The following is a 25,448-nucleotide window of genomic DNA, read 5'->3' on the forward strand; positions in this document are numbered from 1 at the left end:
TAAGACTTGAGATATTGATATTGGCCTCATGATGGTTTTTTAGCCTGTCTTTGATAGCTTTCATCTTACAGAATGAATAACTTTAAACGTGGAATGGTACTTTGATACAATTATCTTAAGTTTTTTGTTTGGTTTATCTTTTGTCTGAAAGCTTGTTGGGGGCCAGTTTGACTTGGAAATGAACTTTATCATCCAAGAAGGAGAGGGCATCACTTGCATGGTAGACTTGCTGGACAAGTGTGACATCACCTGCCAAGCTGAGATGTGGAGCATGTTTACAGCAATTTTGAAGAAAAGTATACGCAATCTCCAAGCATGCACAGAAGTAGGCCTCGTTGAGCAAGTGCTCAAGAGAATTGATAAAGCTGACAACATGATTGCAGGTACAGTTTCACCCAGTGTATGACTCAAACTGTATTCCTTTTCTGTAAAATCTCATGGAAACGTTTGTTAATTAAATGATAGAAATTTGACATTGCATTTTGTTAAGCAATTATATTGCTGTTCTTTTCCTTTACAGATCTCTTAGTGGATATGCTGGGTGTGTTGGCTAGCTATAACTTGACAGTTCGAGAGCTCAAGTTATTCTTCAGCAAGCTTCAAGGAGAAAAAGGGAGATGGGTAAAAGAAAACACAAAACTGAAAGCATTTTTGTAGTATTGTTTGTATTTTTCCTAATGTTCACAAGTTAAAAGGCTCTTTGATAACCTTTTAATGTACCAAGAAATACAGGATGCTTTCTGGTATTATATCAATGAATATTTTTACTTGCAAGCAATTAAAATACAGAGATTAGGATAGTGATGAAATTAAATTTTCTCCTGGATCTATGGACTGGCTTGGTCTTTTTGAACACCTGGGACTCTAAACAAGTGGTTTTAGGCACGTGTTATTGTTTTTGTAATTCCAGTTATGTGAAATTGAAAGAGAAAGGATTAATTTTTTTTTTTTTAAGACAAAAGAGACAGATCAATAAAAATTGTCTACTTACACACTTCAGTGTGTTCCTGTTTTCACATTGCTCTTCTTTACCTGAAGATGAAAAAAATTGTCTAGTTAGGGAAGTGAGAATTTCTGGCAGAAATTGAAATGAAGGAAATAAGTTCCAGCTGAAAAATCTTATGTTTTCTCCTGTTCCTGTGTGAACTAGAAAGGGAGAAGAGGGTCTCCTCCTACTGTTGGAACCTCCTTCCCTAAAGTAAAACTGTGTATGTTGTGGAGGCCATTAGGTAAAGTTTTCTTTAATACAAAATTACTGTTTTGCTGTAATTGGGAACTATTTTGACAATCGCTTTACCTACTTTGAATTTTAATTCAGCTCCTGTTATCTCTAAATACTCTTCCTAGTGTAGAGAAAAGGTAGCACAGTGTCTCTGTCTACTTCAAATGGTTTTTAAAAAATGTATTCAATATAAAAGGCGCTATGCACAAATAATATAGAAATTTTTAAAAGACTCTTTGAAATAAATGGCTTTGGAGATCTTAACTTGCGCAAATAAAAATACTCTAAACTTAATAAAAGGTTTAAACTTAATAATTGAACATACAGAGTATATTTAACCATAGATGAATTAAAGTTGTCTCTAACATTAAGTTTTTCATTTCCTGTCTCTCTGCTATTTGCATTTAATTTCCTTTCTTTATTAAAGACTAAATATAGAGGAAAGGAAGAGAAAAATGCCACAGTTGCATTGCTAAGGAGTTACACAACTCCATAAATCTTAAAATCAGCAGTGCTGTAAAGATACAAAGTATTTGGCTACAACACAGATTACCTAGTTAAATTCTATAGTGCTGAATACATCTAAGCATTTCTCAGTGTTTCCTCCTAAATTTTAATTCAGATTCATGAAGCACTGTTTATCTGACTATAGTTTTGGTACATTTGAAATCCTTGTAATGGATCATGGAATGCTTAGTTTTCAGAGGGTGGCTGCTTACAAGAGGGGAAAAAGGGCACTTTCAGGAAAAGATCAGAAGTGTAAAACTGTAGTTTAAAAATAGGTCTACTGGGAAGTTATGAAGTGGTAAAAGAAGATGCACAAAATTGTATTTGCTGTACAGCTGCTGCTGTGAGCTCATATACTTGATTTGGAGTTTATAGTTGCTGAGTATTACAACAAAATCAATGCAGAATTAGGGTAGTGGTGGGGTTTAGGTGCTCCAAATGGCCCTTGAGACTTGAATCTTTCTCCATGTACTTATATGAAGGGATATATGTAACCAAAGAAACTTTAGAATATGACTATAGTCCTGTCTGCTGATCCACCCTCTCCCTTTTGCTAGGTATTCCCCATCTCTCTTGTGCTGGCACAGGTTTCATGCAGCCACAATCCAGAACTGCTATAACTGAAAAGTGGTTTGCGTTTGTTTTTCCTAAATTAGTTTTCAGCTGGATCAGTTAATTTTCTTCAGCTCAATGCAAATCCTCGTGAACGGTAGCACTGGGAATGAACCCACATTTGGCGTCGGTTTAGTTTATGCTGGGTGAAAGTGGCTCTGGCCTTTTAAGTTCTTAACTTAGTTATCCAACTGATTGTATTTCAGTGCACCTACTGCATATTGTGTGAAGGTATCCATGACTCTTTGTTAATGTTGTTTATTGATAGTGCTAGTGTCTTAGCAGAGTATTACTCAACCATGTGCAAAGCTTTAAAATGTGTTAAAATACATTTTTTGTGTGTATAGTCTTTTCTTTCTTATAGGTGTGTGTTATTTATTTACAAGTGTAATAATTCTCTTTGTCAGCCACCACATGCTGGGAAGTTATTGTCTGTGTTAAAACACATGCCTCAGAAGTATGGACCTGATGCCTTCTTCAACTTTCCAGGAAAAAGTGCTGCAGTATGTAGATATTTTAAGTCTCTTGTTTGTTCATTTGTTATTCCATTATGGCCATTGTTTATTTTCATGTGTGCTGTTCTTTTGTTTCATCTGTCATTGTCATAGACATAGAGTTTTAATCAAATATTTTTTCTCTACCTGATACCTACATTATGCTTAAATAAATCAGGCTTATAATAAGTGTGCATTATCACTATAGAAGGGCAAATACTATTACATAAAGAACAGATATAAATGAGGCTTTTTTTTTTTCTTCAGACTGCTTTAGTTAAGTCTTTTTGCAGGGAGAATCTGCCTGCTTTTCACTCTTAAGTTTCTGTGGGAATGGTGCTGGTGTTAGTATCCAGTATGTGTGAGAGTGGTTTTGTGGTGGGTTGACCCTGGCTGGAGGGCAGGTGCCCACCACAGCTGCTCTATCGCTTCCCTCCTCAGCTGCACAGGGGAGAGAAAATATAATGAAAGGCTTGTGGGTTGAGATAAGGACAGGGAGATCACTTAGCAATCACTGTCATGGGCAAAACAGACCCAACTTGAGGAAATTAGTTTAATTTATTAGCAAATAAATCAGCAAAGGGTAGTGAGAAATAAAACCAAATCTTAAAACACCTCCTCCCATCCCTCCCTTCTTCCCGGGCTCAACTTCACTCCCGATCTCTCTTCTTCCTCACCCCAGTGGCACAGGGGGATGGAGAATGGGGGTTGTGGTCAGTTCATCACACATTGTCTCTGCTGCTCCTTCCTCCTCACACTCTTCCCCTGCTCCAGTGTGGGGTACCTCCTATGGGAGACAGTCTTCAATGAGCATCTCCAATGTGAGTCCTTCCCATGGGCTGTACTTCTTCACAATCTGCTCCAGTGTGGGTCCCTTCCATGGGGTGCAGACCTTCAGGTACAGACTGCTCCAACGTGGGTCCCCCATGGGGTCACAAGTCCTGCCAGCAAAACTGCTCCGACACAGGCTCCTCTCTCTATGGGGCCACAGGTCCTGCCAGGAGCCTGCTCCAGTATGGGCTTCCCACAAGGTCACAGCCTCCTTTTGGGCATCCACCTGCTCTGGTGTGGGGTCCTCCATGGGCTGCAGGTGGATATCTGTTCCCTATCATCTTCCACAGGCTGCAGGTGGATATCTGCTCCACCATCAACCTCCATGGGCTGCAGGGGGACAGCCTGCCTCACCATGGTCTTCACCATGGGCTGCAGGGGGACAGCCTGCCTCAGTGCCTGGAGCACCTCCTCCCCCTCCTTCTTCACTGACCTTGGTGTCTGCAGAGTTGTTCCTCTCACATATTCTCACTCCTCTCTTTCATCTGCTGTTGTGCAGCAGGTTTTTTTTTCCCCTTCTTTAAATACATTATCACAGAGGTGCTACCACCATCTCTGACTGGCTCAGCTTTGGCCAGCGGCGGGTCCGCCTTGGAGCCGGCTGGCATTGGCTCTGTTGGACACGGGAAGCTTCTAGCAGCTTCTCACAGAAGCCACCCCTGTAGTCCCCCTGCTACCAAACCTTGCCACGCAAACCCAATACAGCTTTATATCTAGAAACATTTGCTAGTGAAACAACAGAAAGTCAACTAGAATTGGCCATGCTTGCACCATTTATTACTTCTTTTAACGATCAGATGATGTGAATAATATACATGGCTTATAAGAATTCTCTGAGAAAACGTGAATCCTAGACATGTATAGGTTGAATAATACTGAAAGAGGATTAAATTTAACAATGATTAGTCTTTTTGTAATTGTTTAGGTGATGGATTAATTTTTAAGTTCTGTGCTGCTCACCTGAAAAAGAATTTGAAAATAAATAGGAAAATGTTGTGCAGAATCTTCTGTAGGAATTTAAGTATATCAACACTTTTGCTCCTAAAATCGTGGGATGAAATAGTATGTTCAAAATTTCATGCTTCATTCAGAATAATATTTGAAGAAGATTTCTCAGATGACTCTTTCCAGTTTTCTTCACATAAACTCATTACCTTTCTGCCTTGGTGGCTTGAGATTAAATTTCACCAAGTTGATGACATAATTTTTTTTTATTGACTTAAAACTTGGGACTGAAAAATGCAGACTACTAGAAAAATGCTTCTGCAGCTACGTGTTTTTCACATGCAACAGAACTTGGCAATAGACAGACATGGGTTTGTTCCTTTTTGCTATTCATGTACTGTTTCTGTACTTCTTATAATTGTGTTGAATGCTTGAACCATATGTGATATTGGGATGCCTCAGTAACCTTAATGTGAATATTCTTATGTATTTTTAAATTACAAAGTCTTAGAAATTATTTAATATGGTTACTCCATGATCCATTATAAGTTAAACCAAATGATAGTGCTACCAGTTCCCAAAAGTTGGGCTTAAATAGAATAATGGAATCATTTTGGTTGGAAAAGACCTTTAAGATGATCAAGTGCAACTGTTAATCTAGCACTGCTAAGTCCACCACTAAACCATGTCCCTAAGTTGCCACATCTACACGTCTCTTAAATACCTCCAGGGATGGTGACTCAACCACTTCCCTGGGCAGCCTGTTCCAATGCTTGACAACCCTTTCAGTGAAGAAATTTTCCCTAACATCCAATCTAAACCTCCCTTGGTGCAACTTGAGGCCATTTCATCTTGTCCTGTCATTTGTTACTTGGGAGAAGAGACCAACACCACCTGGTTAAAACCTCTTTTCAGGTAGTTACAGAGGCTAAACCACCCCAGTTCCCTCAGCCACTCCTCATCAGACTTGTGCTCTATACCCTTCACCAGCTTCGTTGCCCTTCTTTGGGCATGCTCCAGCACCTCGATGTCTGTCTTGTAGTGAGGCCCCCAAAACTGAACACAGTACTCGAGGGGCAGCCTCACCAGCGCTGAGTACAGGGGCACAATCACTTCCCTAGTCCTGCTGGCCACACTATTTCTGCTACAAGCCAGGATGCTGGTGGCCTTCTTGGGCACACTGCTGGCTCATATTCAGCCAGCTATTGACCAATACCTCCAGGTCTCTTTCTGCCAGGCAGTTTTCCATCCACTCTTCCCCAAGCCTGTAGTGTTGCCTGGGGTTGTTGTGACCCGAGTGCAGGACCCAGCACTGAGCCTTGTTGAACCTACAGTTCAAATACATGCAGACTGATTAGTTAGCTGGTATAGAGAAGGATTTATAGTGTTTTGTTTGGACAGGGATAGCCGAATGGAGCACGGGAGCATAATAAGAAGTCTGGCGACACTCAAATGCTTTGATGTTTTTTGTTCGTTAGTATCGATCATCTGGACAGCATCTTGGATCAGAGGTTATGGCAGTCTTAGCTGAAGTGTGTATTGCAAATCTGTGCAGCAAACCAGCGGAAAGTTAATAGTAGTATTAAAAAAAGCCCCAACCAAACAAAAAAACCCCCACACAATAAACCCCAACTGTTTGAAACAAAGGGCCCCACCAGACTTAAGAGCTTTTGAGCTAATATAAACAGTGTTTGGTATGAAGATTTTGGCTGGTGGAGATTGTATTACCTTTCTTTTAAGGAAGTTTGTAAGTCTTTCATATCCTATGATATGGAAGGATACGTAGACATGCGTTGCAAGAGAGAAAAGAATTCTAAGTGTATATGATTCTCTTTTTGTGGCCAGCTTCTTTTCATAATCAGGGTTTTTTTTTCCTGGATACCAACACTACGTGGAAATAAGTTTATAAATCTGATTATTCTGTCAGGTTACCGCAAAACCAAATCAACTTAAATTTGCATTTTGAGGAGTTTTTATGCGGTAAGGCTTCCACTAAAGAATTTAATTTTTGAAGTGAAGGTTACTATTAATGATCTTCTTTGAGATATAAAGACCAGTTTTTAAAAATTTAGATTAATTAAATATTTTAACAGTGGAGTACAAAAAGCACAGAAGTTAGGCCAGATTTTTTTAGTATAGAGAAACTGTATACGTTTGTAGTGTATGCATTTCTTGTGTGCATCTGTATATCAGTATACGTTTGTAATGTCTATCTTAAGCTGCATACTCTTACTATTGTGGTGTTGATCTTTCTACATGAATAACCTTTTTGCTTTCTTTAGGCTATTGCCTTACCTCCTATAGCCAAGTGGCCATACCAGAATGGGTTTACTTTCCACACTTGGCTAAGAATGGATCCTGTAAATAATATCAATGTGGATAAGGATAAGCCTTACTTATATTGGTGAGTATTATGTAAACCCATATTTCTGATGTTAAGTTTCTATTAATTGTTCAATGATTTCTGCTTCCATCTGTGTATGTGCTGATTTTGTTCTAATTTGTTAGTTTTCGAACAAACAAAGGACTTGGTTATTCTGCCCACTTTGTTGGAGGCTGCTTGATTGTAACGTCCATAAAATCAAAGGGAAAAGGTTTCCAGCATTGTGTAAAATTTGATTTCAAGCCACAAAAGGTGAGTAAAAATAATAAAATCTTTCAAACAGGTTTCATGAATTTAAAAATGTAGCCTAGAAGGGAGTATTGTAGCTATTGATTGGGCTCATCTTTCTGTATAAGAACAGTTACGCTGCAATGAGCAAAACAAATTTGTGTTCTGAATTCTTCTTTCTTTTTAATTTTACATATGAAATGTATAAGAAAGAGCTAGAAAATGCAGTTTACCAGAAGTTTCATGAATTCTTGAGACTTATGTGAGTTGTCTGAGAACTTGTATACATAGACACAGCTTGAAAGTTACAAGGCTTGTGATTGTTTTCTTTCTCTGTTTATACACAGTTAAACACAGTTTTCTCCCACCTCCAAACATTCTCTTCTCCTTTTCCTAAAGGGTTTTACTAAGGCTCCCCTTTATGTCATTATTTACTCGATGTGGACAAATGCAGTGTTATTTTAAGAAAACATGATTTCTAACCCACTTTTCATTTTCCTAATCAAGCTAGGATCATTAATAGGAGTTTGGTGTTCTTTCATGTGGGAGAACAACAGATTCATTCTTGAAAGAATGCTATACTTTATATTCATTCAGGTTGTCCAGAAAATAGTCTCTTTGCATTTGGTGTTTTATTCTACGTATCTTTTTAAACGTAAGAATTAAAATATGAGTTTGTTTTATTATTGATGTTGAAGGCTTGCTTGCCTATTCAATAGTATTATGCTATGTTGAAAATGTTTTGGTTTTCAATTAGGTATTCTACTAATGTTTCTGAAGCAACTGGTGTAAACATTTTGTGGGAGAACAGGCCTCCTCAGGAATTTCTTATCAGTAATCCCTTGCTGTAAATATGGATTCTGTTTGTGATAATTTGACATGCACAGCCTTTGAAAGTCTTTAGTCTGGAGCCATTCTTGCTCTTTGGAATGACATTTGCAGTAGTCTATCATGCTAAGAGTAACCAAACTTAAAACTTATTTACACAGTGGTTTCAGTGTAAATTTGGTTCAGTATTGCCATAAAGATTTTTTGAGGTCTGTGCCATAAATACCTTTTAAGCTTCTGTGTCTACTTTTTGTGGAAAAAATGGCATGTTATCCTTTGACATAGCTATGCAAGAAAACTCACCAATGACTTAATCTTTTTGACTTAAAATACATCTTTCAATCTTAATTTAATTCACATAAACAGTTGAATTTATTCTACTATACCCACTTTAATGCTTAAGCTACTTTAAGTGTCTATAGAATTGTATCACTTGTTTTCTTATCATTTAGTGGTATATGGTTACTATAGTACACATCTATAACCGCTGGAAGAATAGTGAACTTCGATGTTATGTGAATGGGGAGCTGGCATCTTATGGAGAAATAACATGGTTTGTCAACACCAGTGATGTAAGTAATTCCTGTATACTAATATCTATAATTGATCATCTTATGGATTAAATAGATATCCTTTGCCATTTTATTAATAAACCTCTGCCATTTTAATGAATTTTTTTAAAATGTCGAAATAAAATTAATAACTTTGGTAGAGGAGTAGATTCTGCTTTTATACATCTCAGAACTTAAAATTTGTTTCTGCTGGACTCTCAAATGCCTGTTTATGTAAAAATAATATTCCCTGATAATATGTATATTCTTTGCATAATTTGCTTGTGTAGCGTAGATTAAACTCTGTTACTGGGTTCTGTTTCATTTTCAGACATTTGACAAATGTTTCCTGGGTTCTTCAGAAACAGCAGATGCCAATCGAGTGTTTTGTGGGCAAATGACGTCTGTTTACCTTTTTAGTGAGGCACTCAATGCTGCTCAGATCTTTGCCATTTACCAGCTTGGTCTGGGATATAAGGTATCTTAGAATTGACTGTGAAGTTTCCAAAGTGTAATTCTGATAAGACTCTTTATGGTGGGTTTTAAGAATGTTACGACACCTGTATGTCACTCTAAAAATGTTTTTACTGTGTGATCTTTTTATTAAACTCTTCCATGTTTCTTCTATAAGCCTATGTATTGTCTCAGAAAATACAAGCAAGCATTAATTAAATTATTTAATTTCTTATATAAAATAAATTTATATTCCTGTTTACTTCTCAAAATTTCCATGGTGGTGGTTGGGAGAGGGAGAACACCGCTGTTGTCTCTGGCTAGGTTCACTTTTTCATTGAGACTGAAACCTTCAGATCAAGTATGAAGTATTTGTTTTAGAAATGTAGCTTTATATTGTGCTAGTCAGGTTTTTTTAATGTGTGAAGTTAGTGCTGAGGATTAGTTTTGTTGCAGTGATTTATTATTTGTTTTGTCATAGCCTGAGGGGCACTGATTGAAGACTTATTCCCTAGCAGCTGTACAAACATACGCTAAAATGATGGTTCCTATTCTATCTGCTCCTCAATTATTAGTTCCTTCTGAGTGAACATTGCTGACTGTCATTCTGTTTCCTAGCTAATGTGTTTCTTGTACATTACCCACCATTTTGGCAATGTCATTCTTCAGGGGTCAAAAAAAAATAATAATTCTGCAGTTCTAACTCTTTAAAATTGACTTTGGGTTGATATTTTTGAGACCCCTTCCTTCTGAAATATTGCTAGATTGAAGAAGCAATGTTTTAGTCATTTTTTGGCAATAGCTGTGTTCTGAACCATATTCTCAATGTCTGTAATCTAATTTTTTTTTCTTTTTTCCTCCCCCAATCCTGCTCCCCAATCCAGGGAACATTCAAATTCAAGGCAGAAAGTGATCTCTTCCTTGATGAACATCACAAATTGTTGCTATATGATGGCAAACTATCCAGTGCTATTGCTTTTATGTACAACCCAAGGGCTACAGATGCACAGCTGTGTCTAGAGTCATCCCCTAAGGATAACCCTTCTATTTTTGTTCATTCACCACATGCCCTCATGCTGCAGGTATTGGAACATTTTCATAGATTTGGATGATACAAATGATTTCTGTTTGAAAACCTAAAAATCAAGTTTTATAGGGATTTGGACAAGATAGGGAACTGCTGATAAGTTGGATTTTTTGGGTTGTCCCCACTGCTACCTCCTCTGTTTCTTGAATTAATGCGGATGCACAAGAATTCGAGAAAAAAGTTTATTTTATCAAAGTTGCAACCTAAAAAATGTCAGTATTGCAAAGACTGTGTTAGCTTGTCAAAAAAATCCTTCTTCCTCATTTCTGACATAAGTTCACTCCCCTACAGGTACTCCCTATCTCCTGTCCTTTGCCCTGTTGATATGATACCCTTTTCTTCCCTAGGCTTTGTTTTAGAGTTTGCAAGCCACCTCCTGTATATTCATGCATCTGAAGACCTACACTGTAGACTGTATCTAAAGCAGTGGGTTAGCCAGACTGAGCATTTAGTGTGGCTGTGGCAGCCAGTTTGTATTTATTGCTGTTTATTTTTATTTGGTTGCAATACAATTTTTATATTGAAGAAATTTTAAACTATTTCTAACAACTTTTTATCAGTTTCTGAAGGAGATTTCAATATTTCTTAATTCTTCCTTGTCAGGATGTGAAAGCAGTCTTAACGCATTCTATCCAAAGTGCCCTGCATTCCATTGGAGGGGTGCAGGTACTTTTCCCTCTCTTTGCACAGTTAGACTATAGGCAATATTCATCGGACCACGTGGACACAACTGTTTGGTGAGTGTGTGTACTTACCGTGTTATGGTCTTTGTTTCTTTTTAAGTAAAGGCAATTACCTCTTGCTTTATTAAGTGGCATAGTGCAACAATGAATTACATCTAACAACAAAAAGGTGGCCTTGTTACAGGCAGAACTTCTAAGTGAAGTGTTTATTTGTGCCAAATTTTCTATGAAAGTTCACACAGAATCAAAATGTACACATTTCTAGTTCACAATTTTTTTTATGTAACAGAATTACAGACAATTCTCTTGAGCTTATTCCTGTCATGGAGAAAATCCACTGGGGAAAGCTTCAAGAGAAACTCCAGGAAGGTTGAATTTTTCAGCTACAAGAAGTTATTCCTTGGAGTGTTTTTTGGTTTTTGTTTTTTTTACTTTCAGACTTTGTGTAAGATGCTGTTATTCAGTGTTACTGCCAGGCTTTTCCTATGGTTTCAGCTTGGTTTCAACTCCGTCCAACTTCTGAACATCCAGGCACAGAAACTGATGGAGCTTCTAAGTTGAAGACTAGAATTAATAGCAAATGGATTGCTTTTTAGAATCCTGATGTAGTTTGCTTTGTGTTGTTGCAATTGTAGTTTCATGACTGTTTAAAGATGATCTACATCCATATTGTTGCTAAGAAGGGGTGGTCACAATGTTCCTTCAGCCCATTTGTACATTCCTGGGCCTCCCTTGAGCTGACTCAGATTGAGTGTCTATGTAATGAGTCAGGGATTAGATTCAGGTGCAACTGGCCTGGCAATAGAAGGGTTTTCAGCTGGCTAAGGTCTTGATTCATAGGCACTAGCGCTGTGACACAAGGGGAAGGGCATGAACATTCCTTCTGGCAGCAGCGCAGAGTTGAATTAGCTTGAACCATTAGTAAAGCTGTGTCTAGAAAAATATTTCCAATATCTGCTCATCCTAAAGCAGTAAGAGGTACAATGGCATTTGTTACTGATCTTGCAGAAGTTTGTGAGTGAAATGTGAAGCAGAGAGAAGTACACTCTTAACTGTTGCTTTTGTGCAAGAACGCATTTTCAGAAGAATTTTGCTATTGCACGGTTATCTCAGAATCCTGAATTTCAAGTTAGATATGCATTAATTAAAAGCAAGAAGTTAGAGCTTTCAAAATTCCTTCAAAATTTATTCTTGCTTTTGTTTTAAAAATTCTGATCTGAGCATTTATATAACACATTAAATGTATCTCTGGGCTGTGTGATGGAAGTGTTAATTTGGAAATAATTTCTGTCTCATTGTAATCCTTTAAAACATTTTTCTTTACTAAAACATTTTATTTTACAGTTCTACTTTATTGGCTTTCATCATGGAGTTATTGAAGAACTCTATTGCTATGCAAGAACAGATGCTTTCCTGTAAGGGCTTCCTTGTGATAGGATATAGCCTAGAAAGGGTAAAGCAAATCTTTCTTGATGTCTCACATTAATTTTGAAATTTTTTGAGAAATACTTTTCCTAGACTGTTGCAGGGCTCTTACTTAAGCAGATCTTCTTTTCCAGTCTTCCAAGGCCCATGTTACCCGAGCTGTACTAGAACTTTGCCTTGCCTTTTCAAAATACCTGAGCAACTTACACAATGGGGTGCCCTTGCTGAAGCAGTTGTGTGATCATATTCTCCTTAATCCTGCAATATGGATTCATATTCCAGCACAGGTAAGATACCTTCTTCATGAGAATAAGCAATCTTATGATGTATTGATTTGGGAGTGTTGAGACTAAGCCTGGACTCCAAGAATTACAGGTTCTGGCTCCCCAGCAGAAATCATACAGGACCTGTTTTCAGACTCTGCTTTTCTGCATGTAACTGTCAAGTTTTGCAGACTCCCAAAGTTTTCAGGGAGTTTGGAAACCTGCAGCGTTCTGCAGAGCAGAGTTGGGTGTGACTTCTGGAGTCCCTGACCCAGTGAGTGTCGTAGATTGAGAAGGAATTTTGGATGGGTTAGTTGGCAAAAATTCAGCAATTTTTAAGAGAAATTATCCTGGGTGCCGGATTTGAAGTGTTCATTTAAATTGACATATTCCCTGCAGATTATTTTTGTTTTGGGGAATCTGTTCTCTGAGAGTGAACAGCTTGGGTGGAAGCTTTGCAGTTGGTTCTACCTGAAAACTTCTTACCAAATTTTTTGATCCCCGCCTCCATAAGGGTTTCTTTTGCATTTAAAAAACCGAGACAGCACTAACAATGCTGCTGTTGAAGTCATCGTAAAACATTTATGTTTGCTACAGCTAAATTAATTTATTAAGTATTATTTAAGTCGTCATTTCTCAGAAGAAAAAGGGAAAGAAGATATCTAAATAATTAAGCCCATAATGAATACTTAAGCCTATAATAAATGTGCACCTTTCTATAATACTTCATGTGTGACCCTGTTCTGAACAGAGAGATGGACTAGATGATCTCCAGAGGTGCCTTCCAGTCTCAGCTATCTGTGATTGTGTGAATACCATGCTTTCATGCTCCTATGAGCAGCTTAAAAACCCCACAGCATTCTATAGTTTTAGAAATAAAATGAAATTTTTCATCAGTTTGCAAGGGTTTTTAAGAGCTTTGTGACAGCTACGCAGAGAAAGTCTATTTCTTTAAGACATTTTAATAGATTAAATTTAAGAATGTAGTTGCCTGATGCGTTGCAATTTTGCTGTAATGACTTTTCCTCTTCTATTTGGGTGTTGTAGGTTCAGCTGATCCTGTACACTTACCTTTCTACTGAGTTCATTGGCACTGTTAACATATATGGTGCAATCCGACGGGTTGGGACAGTTCTTTTGGTCATGCATACCCTCAAGTATTATTATTGGGTAGTGAATCCTCAGGATCGCAGTGGTATAACTCCCAAGGGCATAGGTATGTATTAACTTATACTGTCACAAGCTGATGATTGTTTTAAAAAAATGTTGTATACAATGTATAGAATAGAACTGTAAATGTTTTTGAAAGAATTTTATTTTAATGTAGTGGGTTCACTATAACAGTTCAAGCAGTGCGCTTTTGTCCGTAGGATATTCTTGAAAGCTTTCTTCCCAGAAACTACTGGAAACTTTCTTCAGAAATCATATCCTCTTGTCACCTGCATGAATTAATACTAGATAGAATTGGTCTGAGAAATGGTAGGATTTTGAAAGTGTAGAGCTGTGCCTGGGAATCTGATCTCTTTATGGAGCTAGTTCAAGTACTGAACAGGCTTTCAGTGCTTGTAAGATCTGTTGATAATAGCAGTATAGCTGAAAACAGGCATACTGAGTCTGACAGGCATAGGGATCTGAACTTGTTGGAAAATGGCTTAATAAGCGTGCTTAATCTAGATAGCGAACTCATGGCAAAAGAAGTAATAAGAAATTTAGAACAGGTGTTTAGTACTTGTCATTGATATGGAACACAGAACAAGAATACTGATCCGAAATAAAAAGCAACAGGAATAGCTGCTTGACTCAGAAATCCAGTACTGTAAAAGGAACTAGGAGAAGTGAAGTGTGCACCAGCATAACATAAACACAAATGGAACTGGTACAGATAAGGGAATTAATGCTTTTTGGAAGTATGGCTTTACAAGTCTTCTAATTGTTGTTCTGTCTTTTATGGGGTTGGGCACACAGCCTTGGCAAAGGGAGGATAACATACTTCTACTCTCTCCTGTAATGAAGAAAGGCAAAAGACTCTGGAATTTCAGAGAGAAGCAGGTGATGAAAGAGCTAGATGTACTGGGAGTGAGTGCTCCTTAAATGTGTCCAGCTTCCTGCCACCAACTTCTCAAAATGACCAACCCTTCCTGTCAGAGGGTTGCAAAGATTGTTTTGCAGTATTTTGCATCCTGTAAGGAGAAAAGCATGTTTGCTTTCTCCTTTCTTTTTAGTGAAGACATGGATTTGCTTAGTTTCTGATTTATTTAGAAGTGTTTGTGTAAGATAGTCTTATGATTACAGTTTAATGGCGTATTTTGACTACACCGGTCTATATTGAAGATAACTATTCTTAAACCAAATATGCCTGTGAGGCTATACTGTGTAAAACCAGACTCATATGATCACTTACATTTGCTAGTTGATTTGCTTTTCCCTTATGATTAAGATTGTAAGAACTGTGAACCTATGAACCAGTGTAAAAACTATCCCTAGAAACATATTTGCAACAGTTCATTTACATTCTGTATGAAAGCTTTTACTTGTCTTTGACATTTGGTTGCACCTGTTTTTTTTAACCTTGCCTCTCCTGGGAACTTCTCAGTGTTTGAGTATTTAAAATGTTTTAGTGAAAGTCTGCTTTACACAGGAATGGCAGAAGAAAGTCCTTTTGACTTTGAGTTAACAAATCAAATCATGGCTTTCAAGGTAATCTTAATGTATAGCATTGTAAGATTGATTTTTGTTGTGCATATAGCCAATGTGTAATAATGGCACGTAGTTCTTCCTTTGAGCTTTAGCAGAATAACTTTAAAAACAATCGTAAACTGCAAAAATTTGAATCTGGAAATTCTGACATAAAGGTCTTATCAGTCCGTTTCCTTGCATGAAGTTGGCTCTTAGACACTGGAAGGAAGTGGTAAAATCATGAAAAGAATTTAGAGAGGTTTAGAAAACGGTATTTAATAAAAACATTAGTAGACCCTCACTGGTTGGGCATTGTACAAATAAAGAGTGATAAAATACATTCCTATTTAGTAATCTGAAGTGGAGGGAAGATAACTACTTAGAACTTTGCCCTCTTCACCCAGAATGTCTTTTTTCTTTATGTGAATATGCATGCTATGCTAATAACAGGTGTTAATTTGCATTTCATCTGTCTACTTTTCTTCTTTTTTAGATGGGCCACGACCTACTCAAAAAGAGATTTTATCTCTGCGAGCCTTCTTGTTGATGTTCATTAAACAGCTAGTGATGAAGGTAGGATAACTATAAATTATGATATTTAAGTTTCCTTTCATAAATAAATGCACTTTAATATAGCAATTTTTCTGAAAATGTTGAATGTTGTAAACAAATAATAGAAACACCATGCAAGGTGCATCTTTTTGTTGTGGCTCTTGCCACAGACAGCAGTGCTAAAGATGTTTTTTTCTCCCTTTTAAGCTGTTTTTATCAAAAGTGGAGCTGTTAATTATCTAACTTAGAAATTTTACTACGGGGAAATAAGTATTTGATTCCATATTTTGTTTTTGACAAGAACAATATCACCTGCATCAGAAGTGCTTAAAGAGCAACATTTGACATTATATGCAGTGGGCCAGTGGGACAGAGGAGGATAAGAAAAACTCTTATCAATAAGTTTCACAACTGTTTGTTAGACATTAGAGGAATATTGAAATTCAGCAGTTGTACTGCTTATACAGTCTTGTTAACCCTTTCCTTTTGTAAGCTCTGATCTCACCCCTCTCCCTTCTGTAGACTCTTTTCTGTGTTTGAATCTAAGTCCCTTTTCCCCTCTTCCTCTGTGTTGCTAAGGGACCAGTATGCTCTCTGTGCTGCTACCCTTAGCCCCAGCAGTACGGAGGAGTAACTACCAGAGAAGTTCTGCTCTTGACTGTCATACTCTTTCTTTAATTTGGGTGTTCTACAATTGAAGTATCAGGGACAATTTAGCTACCAAACTCCAGAAGACTTTCATTAAGTGTTACCTTCATTTTTATTATTATTTTTTTTTAAATTTCAGTCAGAGATTTGTAACTTGGACAGTGTTGGATAGAGTTCCACAAGGACAGTATAAAGCATGTCCATCGTAAAAGGTTGATTCTTCTGCAATTTTTGTATTTGTACAAAGTGGTGTAAAATCTTTTCGGGAAATGAGAGACTTTAAAAACTAAAAGCCTGCTTTTCCCTTCCCTCATTCTGATCTTAGAAACTGTTGGGTTTTATTTTATCTTCACCAAAAAGACCTCAAGGCATATTCCTGACATAGATGCCATAAATGATTTAAGCTTCTGCAGAGTTGATAGTCACTGAAGATAGGGTTCTGTAGTGGAAAATAAGAAGCAAACTCATCTGTAGGCATAGCTAAAAGGCTCATAATTCAACATCCAGCTCTACTTTGGAATCCTCTTTGCCACCTTAATTTAATTCTATTAATAGGAAGCTCTCAGTTCCAATTATCTGTATCAATTAACATGTGTTACTCTAACAATTTCGTGTGCTATATTACTATATAGCTTATTTTTATGCTTGTATTGGAGTTGTCTTAATGCACTTTTATAATCTTCAATGGGTATGTTTTGGGCAGAGAAAAGGCTACCTTCCATCCCTGAAGCTATTATAGCACCAAGTGAAAACAAATTTGTCTTGTGGGACTTGTTCTGTGTATAACCATGGCTTGTAATAATGCTCTTTTGGGAACAGTACTTTTGTATTTGAAAGATGGTAGTTAAAACCTGATTGTTTTTAAAGGACTATGGAATAAAAGAAGATGAATTGCAAGCTATCCTCAATTATCTGCTCACTATACATGAGGTAATTTTTAATTTGGGCTGGGGTGGAGGGAGAGGTACTACTTCTGCTGTTTGTGACCACCAAATATTTGAATATTTTCAAATATTACCTTCTTTATGCCACAAGATGGCTCTGTAGAGGAAGTAGCAAACATTGTCCAACTCTTTAGTGTAGTGTGCTGAATTGCCAATATTCTTGTAGTGATTTAAGCACTATGTTCAATGTTAGATTGAAGTTCATTAAGCCAGTAAGTCAAAATGGTTTCTTATGTTGTGCTGCAAACTGATTTACCAAGCAGAAAAACAGATGGTGAGACTGACTTTAAAAGAAAAAAGACAAAACCTTGTTTTATGCTGCCTAAGTAATATTTTTGTTTTGTTTTTCTCTCCTTTTTATTTTGCTTCTTAAATAAAGTAATAAAATTGAAAACATGCATTAAAAAATAAAGATGTATGTTAATGGCATCTAAGAGAATCATATAAACTTAATTGGGAGAAAATGTTGGTTACCACTGATACATCTGCATCTTCATATTTTAGCACCAGGAAAAGGCACTTTATGCCAGATGCAACATCAAAGACAAGGGAAATGGGGACATAAATCTAACTGATCTCATCTCTGTAAGGGTGCTTGAAATGGGTAAAATAAGGAATTAATTGAACTTCACTTCAAGCAGTATGGATTTTTTTTCTTTCTTTTTTTGTGTTTACACCTATATTTTCCTTTTATTCTCTGTGCTGATTACTACTACTTGGTAGTACCATGGTCAAGCAAATTAAGTCATTCTACTTTGTATGAAGATGTAAAAAATAAGACTCTTGGTAACATGTAAGAGTAAACCCAAATAGCAGAAGCTTTATATAGCCTTCAGATGAGGAAGTGATATTTTAACTATCTTAGCAGTTTGCATGGTCAAGTCTAAAAAAGCCTAAAAGATCCACAAATACTGAATCCCATAGAATTAGGTATCTAGTTGTAAATTCAGAAAAAATCAAGGGCAAAAAAAAAGTAAAATTCAGCCTTCTCATAGGGCTCATGCATCAGTGATAGCATCTGTAATGTAAGCTAATAATGTTATCAGGTGAACACAGTTATTCAGGGGATGTAAAACTGGTTCTCTAACAGAGAAAGAATCAGAATATTTGTTCAAAAAAAGAAACAAATATTTGTTGGAAAGTTTGCTTGTTTTTAATAAGCTTTCATTTTAATACCGGAAAGAATGGGGAGACAGTTGCATTTTGTTACTTTGTAGGTTATTTTTTAGTTTTAAGTAACTTGGAACAAATTAATAAACTGTAGTTTAGAGTGCTTGAGGCTAGTGATATGAAAAACTTAACTGAGCAGCTTGAATTACCCATTTTAAATATTGTCTGTGACGGGTGGGTGGTTTTTTCTTTTTTTTTTTTTTTTCCTGGGCTTGAGCATTTGTTAGTAGAGATTCTGCATTAAACACCACCCTGTGCCCCAGAAAATGTGCAGCAGTATATTTCTAGCTCCTGTGCAGTAAAAGAGGGGGAAATACACATGCAAACAGATGAGCATGTGTGTGTGGAAGAAAATAGCATAGTGCAATAGTCCACTCCCTGTCAAAGGCTCACATCCCAGACACAGCTGTATCACTTTTCACTCTAAAAAATATAAAGGGGTTTTTGTGGTAATATTTTCTCCTGCACTTGCCTTCCAGATCTGTAGCTCTTTTGATCCTGGCCTAATTGTTTTGGTCTTTGGTTGACTATTACTCTCCAGATAATTTTGAAATATTTTGTAGTAGTTCTTTTAACCAAAACAGTGCATACATGCATTTTTAATTCAGATTTGTAACTTTTATTCAACAGGATGACAATCTAATGGATGTCTTGCAGTTGCTTGTTGCTCTGATGTCAGAGCATCCCAGTTCTATGATCCCTGCTTTTGATCAGAGGAATGGATTACAGTAAGTTCAAATTTTCTAAGTGGGCAAAAGGAAATAGTATTTTGACATACATGTTGCTTGCTAGAAAACTGACAGGTCCTCCTCAGTGTATCTGTTGTAGTATTAGATTCCTCATCTTGGGAAATGTTTGTGTCCAGGTGCTCTTCTGACAAGAGCTGATGTTGGATTTATTATCAATGAGGGTTTGGGGTTTTTTTTTAATGTTTCCACGCTGTCAGTCACTCTCAAACAGGTAGCGATCAATTTGAGTTAGTCTATACATCTGTGTTAAGTCTTCATCTACCTAGCGCTTAGTCTTTAGCCTCCCATTCTTACATATGTTAGAACTGAAAGTGGGCAGACAAAAATTGGTTCAGATTTCTTCTGATCTTTGTTAGTTTTCTTTCCTTTTTTTATGTGTAAAGCATTATGGGACTTTTGTGGAAGGAGCCTTTTCTTTGCTTAAATTTAGCACTTTGTGGTATGGATTGTTCACAATGTCTTTTTCCCAACAAACAGAAAAATATTGTTTAACACTATTGTGAGAGAAAAGTAGAAAAAGTAGCAAACTCTACTAACAGTAAAAGCACAAGAGAAGATCTGCTAGAAAAAGACTAAGTTATGACTTTGATTTTGTGTTGTGGCTCTCAGAGTGGTCACATTATTGAACTTTTCCAATTTAAAATGAACCTGCTTCAACATAGTGGGGGGAAAAAACTGGAACAGGCAAACAAATGTAAGAACTATTCCTAGAAGGGTATGTGGAATAGTAATTCTCTTGCTGTGTAAAGGCAGAGTCTCATTTCATACATTTTGTTGCACCTATTGGTTAACCCCTATTTATACATATATTTTTTTTCAGTTGCCCTTTCTCAAGAGACAACATTCAGGCATGTTCATAATTGTTTTCTCCCCTTTTAGTGCTAGGCTGATTTTTTTATTTTTTTTTTACCCATTTTCTTCAGCTTTGACTTCATTTGTATGGTAATGTGTTATGCTATGGGAAACTAATAAAAACTCTAAATAATAAAGCATTTGAATGTCATGTTCAGTCTCCAATGCAATATGTTTGTTTTTATTTAACAACTGGCAGTAGACATTTTCTTTTTTATTAACTAGTATATGGGCAAGTCAGTATGAATAGTGAGTCCACAGTGAGAAATCACTTTGTTTTCCTGTCTCATTTGTTACATTCCATGCTCCTGTATTGTCTCCAGTCACTTAACGGGTTGCGTGTATGCTTATTTTTGGAATTAAACCACCATATTCTTGGAATTTAAAAATAATTTTACAAAGCTTTATAAATATTTGGAGTTTTTAATTAAAATTTTTAAAAAGTAACCAATCTACTAAAGAAATAATAAGCATAAGGAAATATTTGTTTTCTGTACAATTAAGTAACCCTCATACTGTTCTGTTAAAACAAGCAGAGAAATGGATTATATTGCTTGAATGAACATTGTATCGTGGGCTTGCTCATTTTTTTGCTTCTATAGTTGCTGTGGCTGTAGCTTTCTCCAGGATAAGTTATTTGTTTATAGATAACTGTTTTATAATCACTCCTGGCTTTTCACTTAAACCCTGGTATAGAACTAGATTTTTTTTTTTTTTTTTTTTTTTTTGGCCTTGGATTAGCTGTCCTGGGTAATATTTTTAGGTATGTAAAAGTGAAGGAATATGTAACTAGTGATGAGTCATCAGTTATGTATAGGCCTAAAAACTTGAATAAGTCCTTCGAATTCTTTACAACTTGCTGATCTAAAATGCAGTATTGTAATATGAGATATTTTGGAAAGACTCAAGAATCATTGAAATTAGGTATTTATTTCCCCCCCTCCACCCAAAAAAAAGTGCGATAAATATTTTGTCAAAAATTTACTCAGCAGTAAAGGCTGAGTAGAGTGCCTTCTGTTCCAATTTCTTGGAGCATTAGGAAATTAAACTTTTCTTTTTTTCAGAGAGAGCTTGGTAGTCCATGTAGGTATAGGCTAAATCATATTTCACAAATTCAAAGATCTGTCCAATACCGTAGCCCAACTAAAATCAGATAGTGACATGGTCATAAGCACCTTACTGTCTAAAAAGAAAGCAATGAATGAAATTTGATGTAACTGATACATACATTTAGAGGTCTTAAGTTTTTATGGGAGATTTACCAGGGTCAAAAACTTGCATTTGTTATTCTTTACATTGACAGAAGGCCATTATTAGAATTTTTCGCTGTGTAAATAAACTTCATTTAATAAAAGATTAACCTTTAATATACTGCAAATAAATGTTTGAGAAGTTAAGATTAAATACTAGTCTGATTTCTTTTTATTCGGGGAGAGGAAGGCATCGATACATGTGATGAGATTTGTGCAGTTTCACAGATTGAATTGGTAATGTCAAATATATTTAAGCTTACTGAACACTTCTCACTGTAAGACTGTACTTCCAGTTGTTTATTAATTTACTAGACTTTCATCAGTTACGTTGACACTTTCCTTGCTGTGTTTATTACAGTCTCATTTTCTCTCTTAGGAAAACTTCAGCTAGAACTGTTCAGCTAGTTAAGTCTAGTACTTTGCTACAGACATGGCCCTCATGCCCTTTGACTTTCTTCTTAAACCTTCTTAGTGGAGAACCATAAGCATGTGTAGAGCATAATCATAAGGAGGTGAAGAGCAGAGACTGATGTAGGTGAAATGAGAAGAATGCCTTCTCACTTGGTGTCTTCCTCTATCCCCCTTGTGGGAGCAACAGTGTGCACAGATGTCAAATAGTAGTGCTAGTAATAAATCCCCCTCCATACATGGCTATTCTTATCCAGCCACATTTATACTAAAACAATTGCTTAGTTTTCTGGATAAAATATCAGATCAACAATTTTCAATGTAGGAATTGCACATGCAATTTCATAGCATGTTTTATTTATTGATATTTGGGAGATACTTAAATTTGATTAAAAATCTCTAAGTGTAATTATAAAATGTGAAATCACAACCTATTGTGCTCTTAACAGAAATGTCTTATAGTCATTCTTTTAAATTAGGCTTAGATATAAATTTATGTGCAGTCTACTGCAGTTAATTTGTCATTCCAAAAATTCTGTGTATTTCGACTCTTTCAGGAGGCCTTGTGTTTTCTCTACTTAGGGTTGTCTACAAGCTTTTAGCATCACAAAGTGAAGGCATCAGGGTGCAAGCTCTAAAAGTGATGGGATATTTCTTAAAGCATCTGTCTCCAAAGTAAGTACTGGTTTAGGTCTTAAAACAAACCCCACCAAAAAAGAAGGAAAAAAGGTAGGTTGTGACACATACATGCCATATATACTGTGTGTATATTGTTTGGTGTGTGTATATATATACACACGTATGTTTGTATGTGAAGTAAAAAAAAAAAACTATATTGGAGGTTGATCACTAAATATGCTTCACTGAATAGGAGCTACTGTTCTTCAAGTACCCTTCAATTTGTTTGTCATCTTTACATTTCTGATGTGGTGGAGTTACTTGTTATTGGCAACTAGGGTCCGGGCATTATCACTTCCTTACCAAGTTCATTAAATTACCTACTTGTGGTATAGCTGGCTGCTTTTTAAAGTGGTCTTTTTCCATGATTACACTGAAATTGGTAGCAAGAATTAGACTGGCGAGATTGAACCTCGTGTTACTTACTGAGAACTAGATTTAGTATGTCTCAAGTTGACTATGACAGTAGATAACTATTGAGATCGCTGTCCATGGTTGTATTTTTGGGTGAAATGAGGACAAAGATGCCCTTTCCTTGGTGTTTATCAAGAAATTCCTAAGGGTATGTTTCAGATTTTTAGGCCCATGGGTGAGTGGACCACATTTATGGGAGAAAGTTAACGGTCTCTGTCTTCAGGGAATGACTTGTCCTTTCAGAATCTGAATCTTTGCCCTTTTCCTTAACTAAAAGTGAAAGACTTAAGGAACAAAAGAGAAAAAGATGTTGCCAGTGATTTCATATTTCTTGAGGCACACTTTATAAACTACCCCCCTCCCCCCAAGCAAGTTAAATACATAAGTTTTTGTTTTATCTTTCTGTACTATTTTAGGAGAAAAGCTGAAGTCATGCTTGGACATGGATTGTTCTCTTTGTTGGCTGAAAGGCTGATGCTTCAGACAAGCTTAATCACCATGACCACATATAATGTCCTATTTGAGGTAGTAATATACTGTAGTTAGGATCCAATCTTCCTAATTACTTGTAAGACACTGTTAGAAAATTGCTTACATATTTGTGCTGATATGTTCCAGATGACATTTAAACCTTAGCGTGATGCAGCTGAGTGCTGCTTCCCCCCGCCCAAGCTCACTACTCAAGATATTCCCCCCACCCTAACTTGGTTATGCTCATTATGAACAATTCTAGATAATGAGTAACCTGAATGTCTCAAGCAGACACTCATATATATATGGAATTTTATTATAGCAATGATCTTGCCTTATGAGGATTGTTTTGGTTAGATTCAGGTTTCTCTTCCAGTGTATTTAAAATAACAGTGTGTGCTTAAAGCAAAAAAAATAGTTTAGAGTAAAATTTTAGGAACAGGTTGAAATAAATTATCAGAAGACGACAGACAAGAAGTGGGGTTTTTTGGATAATTTTTAGAACTATGGTGAAATAATGGCAGTGCTGTATGAAGGATGTATCCAACTGTTTTTCAGTAAGCTGCCTTTATGAACATTGATATGGCATCTTCTTCTTTCTTGCTAGATTCTGACTGAACAGATTTGTACTCAAGTGATACATAAACAACACCCTGACCCAGATTCAACAGTGAAGATACAAAATCCTCGTAAGAATCATACACACTTCTAAGTGCTACCTTAAGAAAAGTCTGCTCTAAAAAACAAAACAGAACATGAGAAAGCTTATTAATTACATCCACCAGTCTTAATTCCGATCTTAGTTTTACATTGTTTTTCATACAAAAGGAAATATAATGTGCATTTAGTTGGAGTTATTTAGGAAGTATGTCTCTATAGCTTTTTTGAAAGACGTTTTATGTGTCTAAATGTGTATGTAGTTCATAACTCACCCTTTTTGGCTGTGCAGTCATGTTATGAAATGGTTTTTCAAGACTTGCATGCACAGGATACTTTGATTTAATACATGTTAAGGTTCCAGCAAAATTCTGATTGCATTATTTAGTGATGTCAGACAAAATTACCTGAAATATGGAAACAACCTTCATCTTAAATTACATTCAGTATGACAGCGCTAGATGGAAAGTAGGAGAAATGTATCTGCTCACTGTTTTGGGTAGCTTACTTTATGGGAAATATCTTGATATGAAACTTTAGATGTCTTTTAAACTAAGAGAAAATACTGATTTCCTTTCCTGAATTATATGCATTATTAATGTGCTCTGTATATAATACAATGGACTTATGATTGCTTTGGGAGTTCATTTTTTCTGGAGAAATAATAGATTTTTCACTTTCATAGCTGCTTTGTCATTAAATGTAGGTCATAGTTGTGGGTTTGCTTCATGTAGAAAGTGGAGGAAGAGAAAGGCAAGCAAAGCAGAGACAGAGGAAAGAAATCTAGTTGCAGTATGCCATTTGCCTTCTGGTAAATCTGAATGAAGCAAGAGATATGAGGAGATTTCTGTTCCTTTCTCTTAAGATTTTTTTGAAGTTGGCAGTCACTGCTGTGGTTAATACAGATTATTTGTAGTGTGAGGCATGAGTCTGGAATTACCTAGGTCTAGTAGGAAGAGTGACTTCTAGACTACCTTTTTAAGATCAGTGCTAATATTATCAAATAAGGAATTTCTCTTTTTAAATAAACAGTACAAGGTGAAATGAGACTATCACAGTGACCATGTTCAAATAGCACCCTAATTTATTTAAAAAGTTAACTTTTTTTAAGTAACAAGAACAGTGACTGCACCACTGCTTCAAACAGTGGAATGTACCCATGATTTTGACTGACTACTAAAAATATATAAAACATGAAATTTCATCTCTTATGAGCATAATATCAGGAAGGTTTTGTCCCCTTTCTCAAACTTTTTTTATAACAGAAATTAAGTATAATCAGAAGCTGTTCACATTCTTCAAAAGTTCAATATTATTAAGGTAGAGCAAAATCTATGAATTTTCTTCATATATTGATTTTATAATATATGCATTATATTATGTGAACTTCCTTAGAAAAAGGTTCTGAGAGATTCTGATAGCTTGTCATTTGTCATGAGGTAACCTTTGTGTTGCTTAAACTTG

General features: G+C 36.3%; 1 protein-coding gene across 7 annotated transcripts in view; it reads left to right on the forward strand.

Moving 5' to 3' along the window:
• The window catches only part of LRBA (LPS responsive beige-like anchor protein), a 466,837-nt gene that overhangs the window by 93,365 nt on the left and 348,024 nt on the right, over window positions 1-25,448 (forward strand). For all 7 annotated transcript variants that reach the window (XM_054824979.1, XM_054824981.1, XM_054824982.1 and 4 more), the window contains 18 exons: window positions 152-383; window positions 521-621; window positions 2,749-2,844; window positions 6,894-7,015; window positions 7,120-7,246; window positions 8,503-8,622; window positions 8,933-9,079; window positions 9,939-10,136; window positions 10,745-10,878; window positions 12,169-12,277; window positions 12,384-12,536; window positions 13,560-13,728; window positions 15,682-15,761; window positions 17,256-17,318; window positions 19,133-19,230; window positions 22,347-22,439; window positions 23,273-23,381; window positions 23,935-24,016. In XM_054824979.1, coding sequence (XP_054680954.1) covers window positions 152-383; window positions 521-621; window positions 2,749-2,844; window positions 6,894-7,015; window positions 7,120-7,246; window positions 8,503-8,622; window positions 8,933-9,079; window positions 9,939-10,136; window positions 10,745-10,878; window positions 12,169-12,277; window positions 12,384-12,536; window positions 13,560-13,728; window positions 15,682-15,761; window positions 17,256-17,318; window positions 19,133-19,230; window positions 22,347-22,439; window positions 23,273-23,381; window positions 23,935-24,016 — 2,233 coding nt within the window. The remainder of the gene's footprint in view (window positions 1-151; window positions 384-520; window positions 622-2,748; window positions 2,845-6,893; window positions 7,016-7,119; window positions 7,247-8,502; window positions 8,623-8,932; window positions 9,080-9,938; window positions 10,137-10,744; window positions 10,879-12,168; window positions 12,278-12,383; window positions 12,537-13,559; window positions 13,729-15,681; window positions 15,762-17,255; window positions 17,319-19,132; window positions 19,231-22,346; window positions 22,440-23,272; window positions 23,382-23,934; window positions 24,017-25,448) is intronic.

The sequence above is a fragment of the Grus americana genome, chromosome 4 (assembly GCF_028858705.1).
Source record: "Grus americana isolate bGruAme1 chromosome 4, bGruAme1.mat, whole genome shotgun sequence".
NCBI lineage: Eukaryota > Metazoa > Chordata > Aves > Gruiformes > Gruidae > Grus > Grus americana.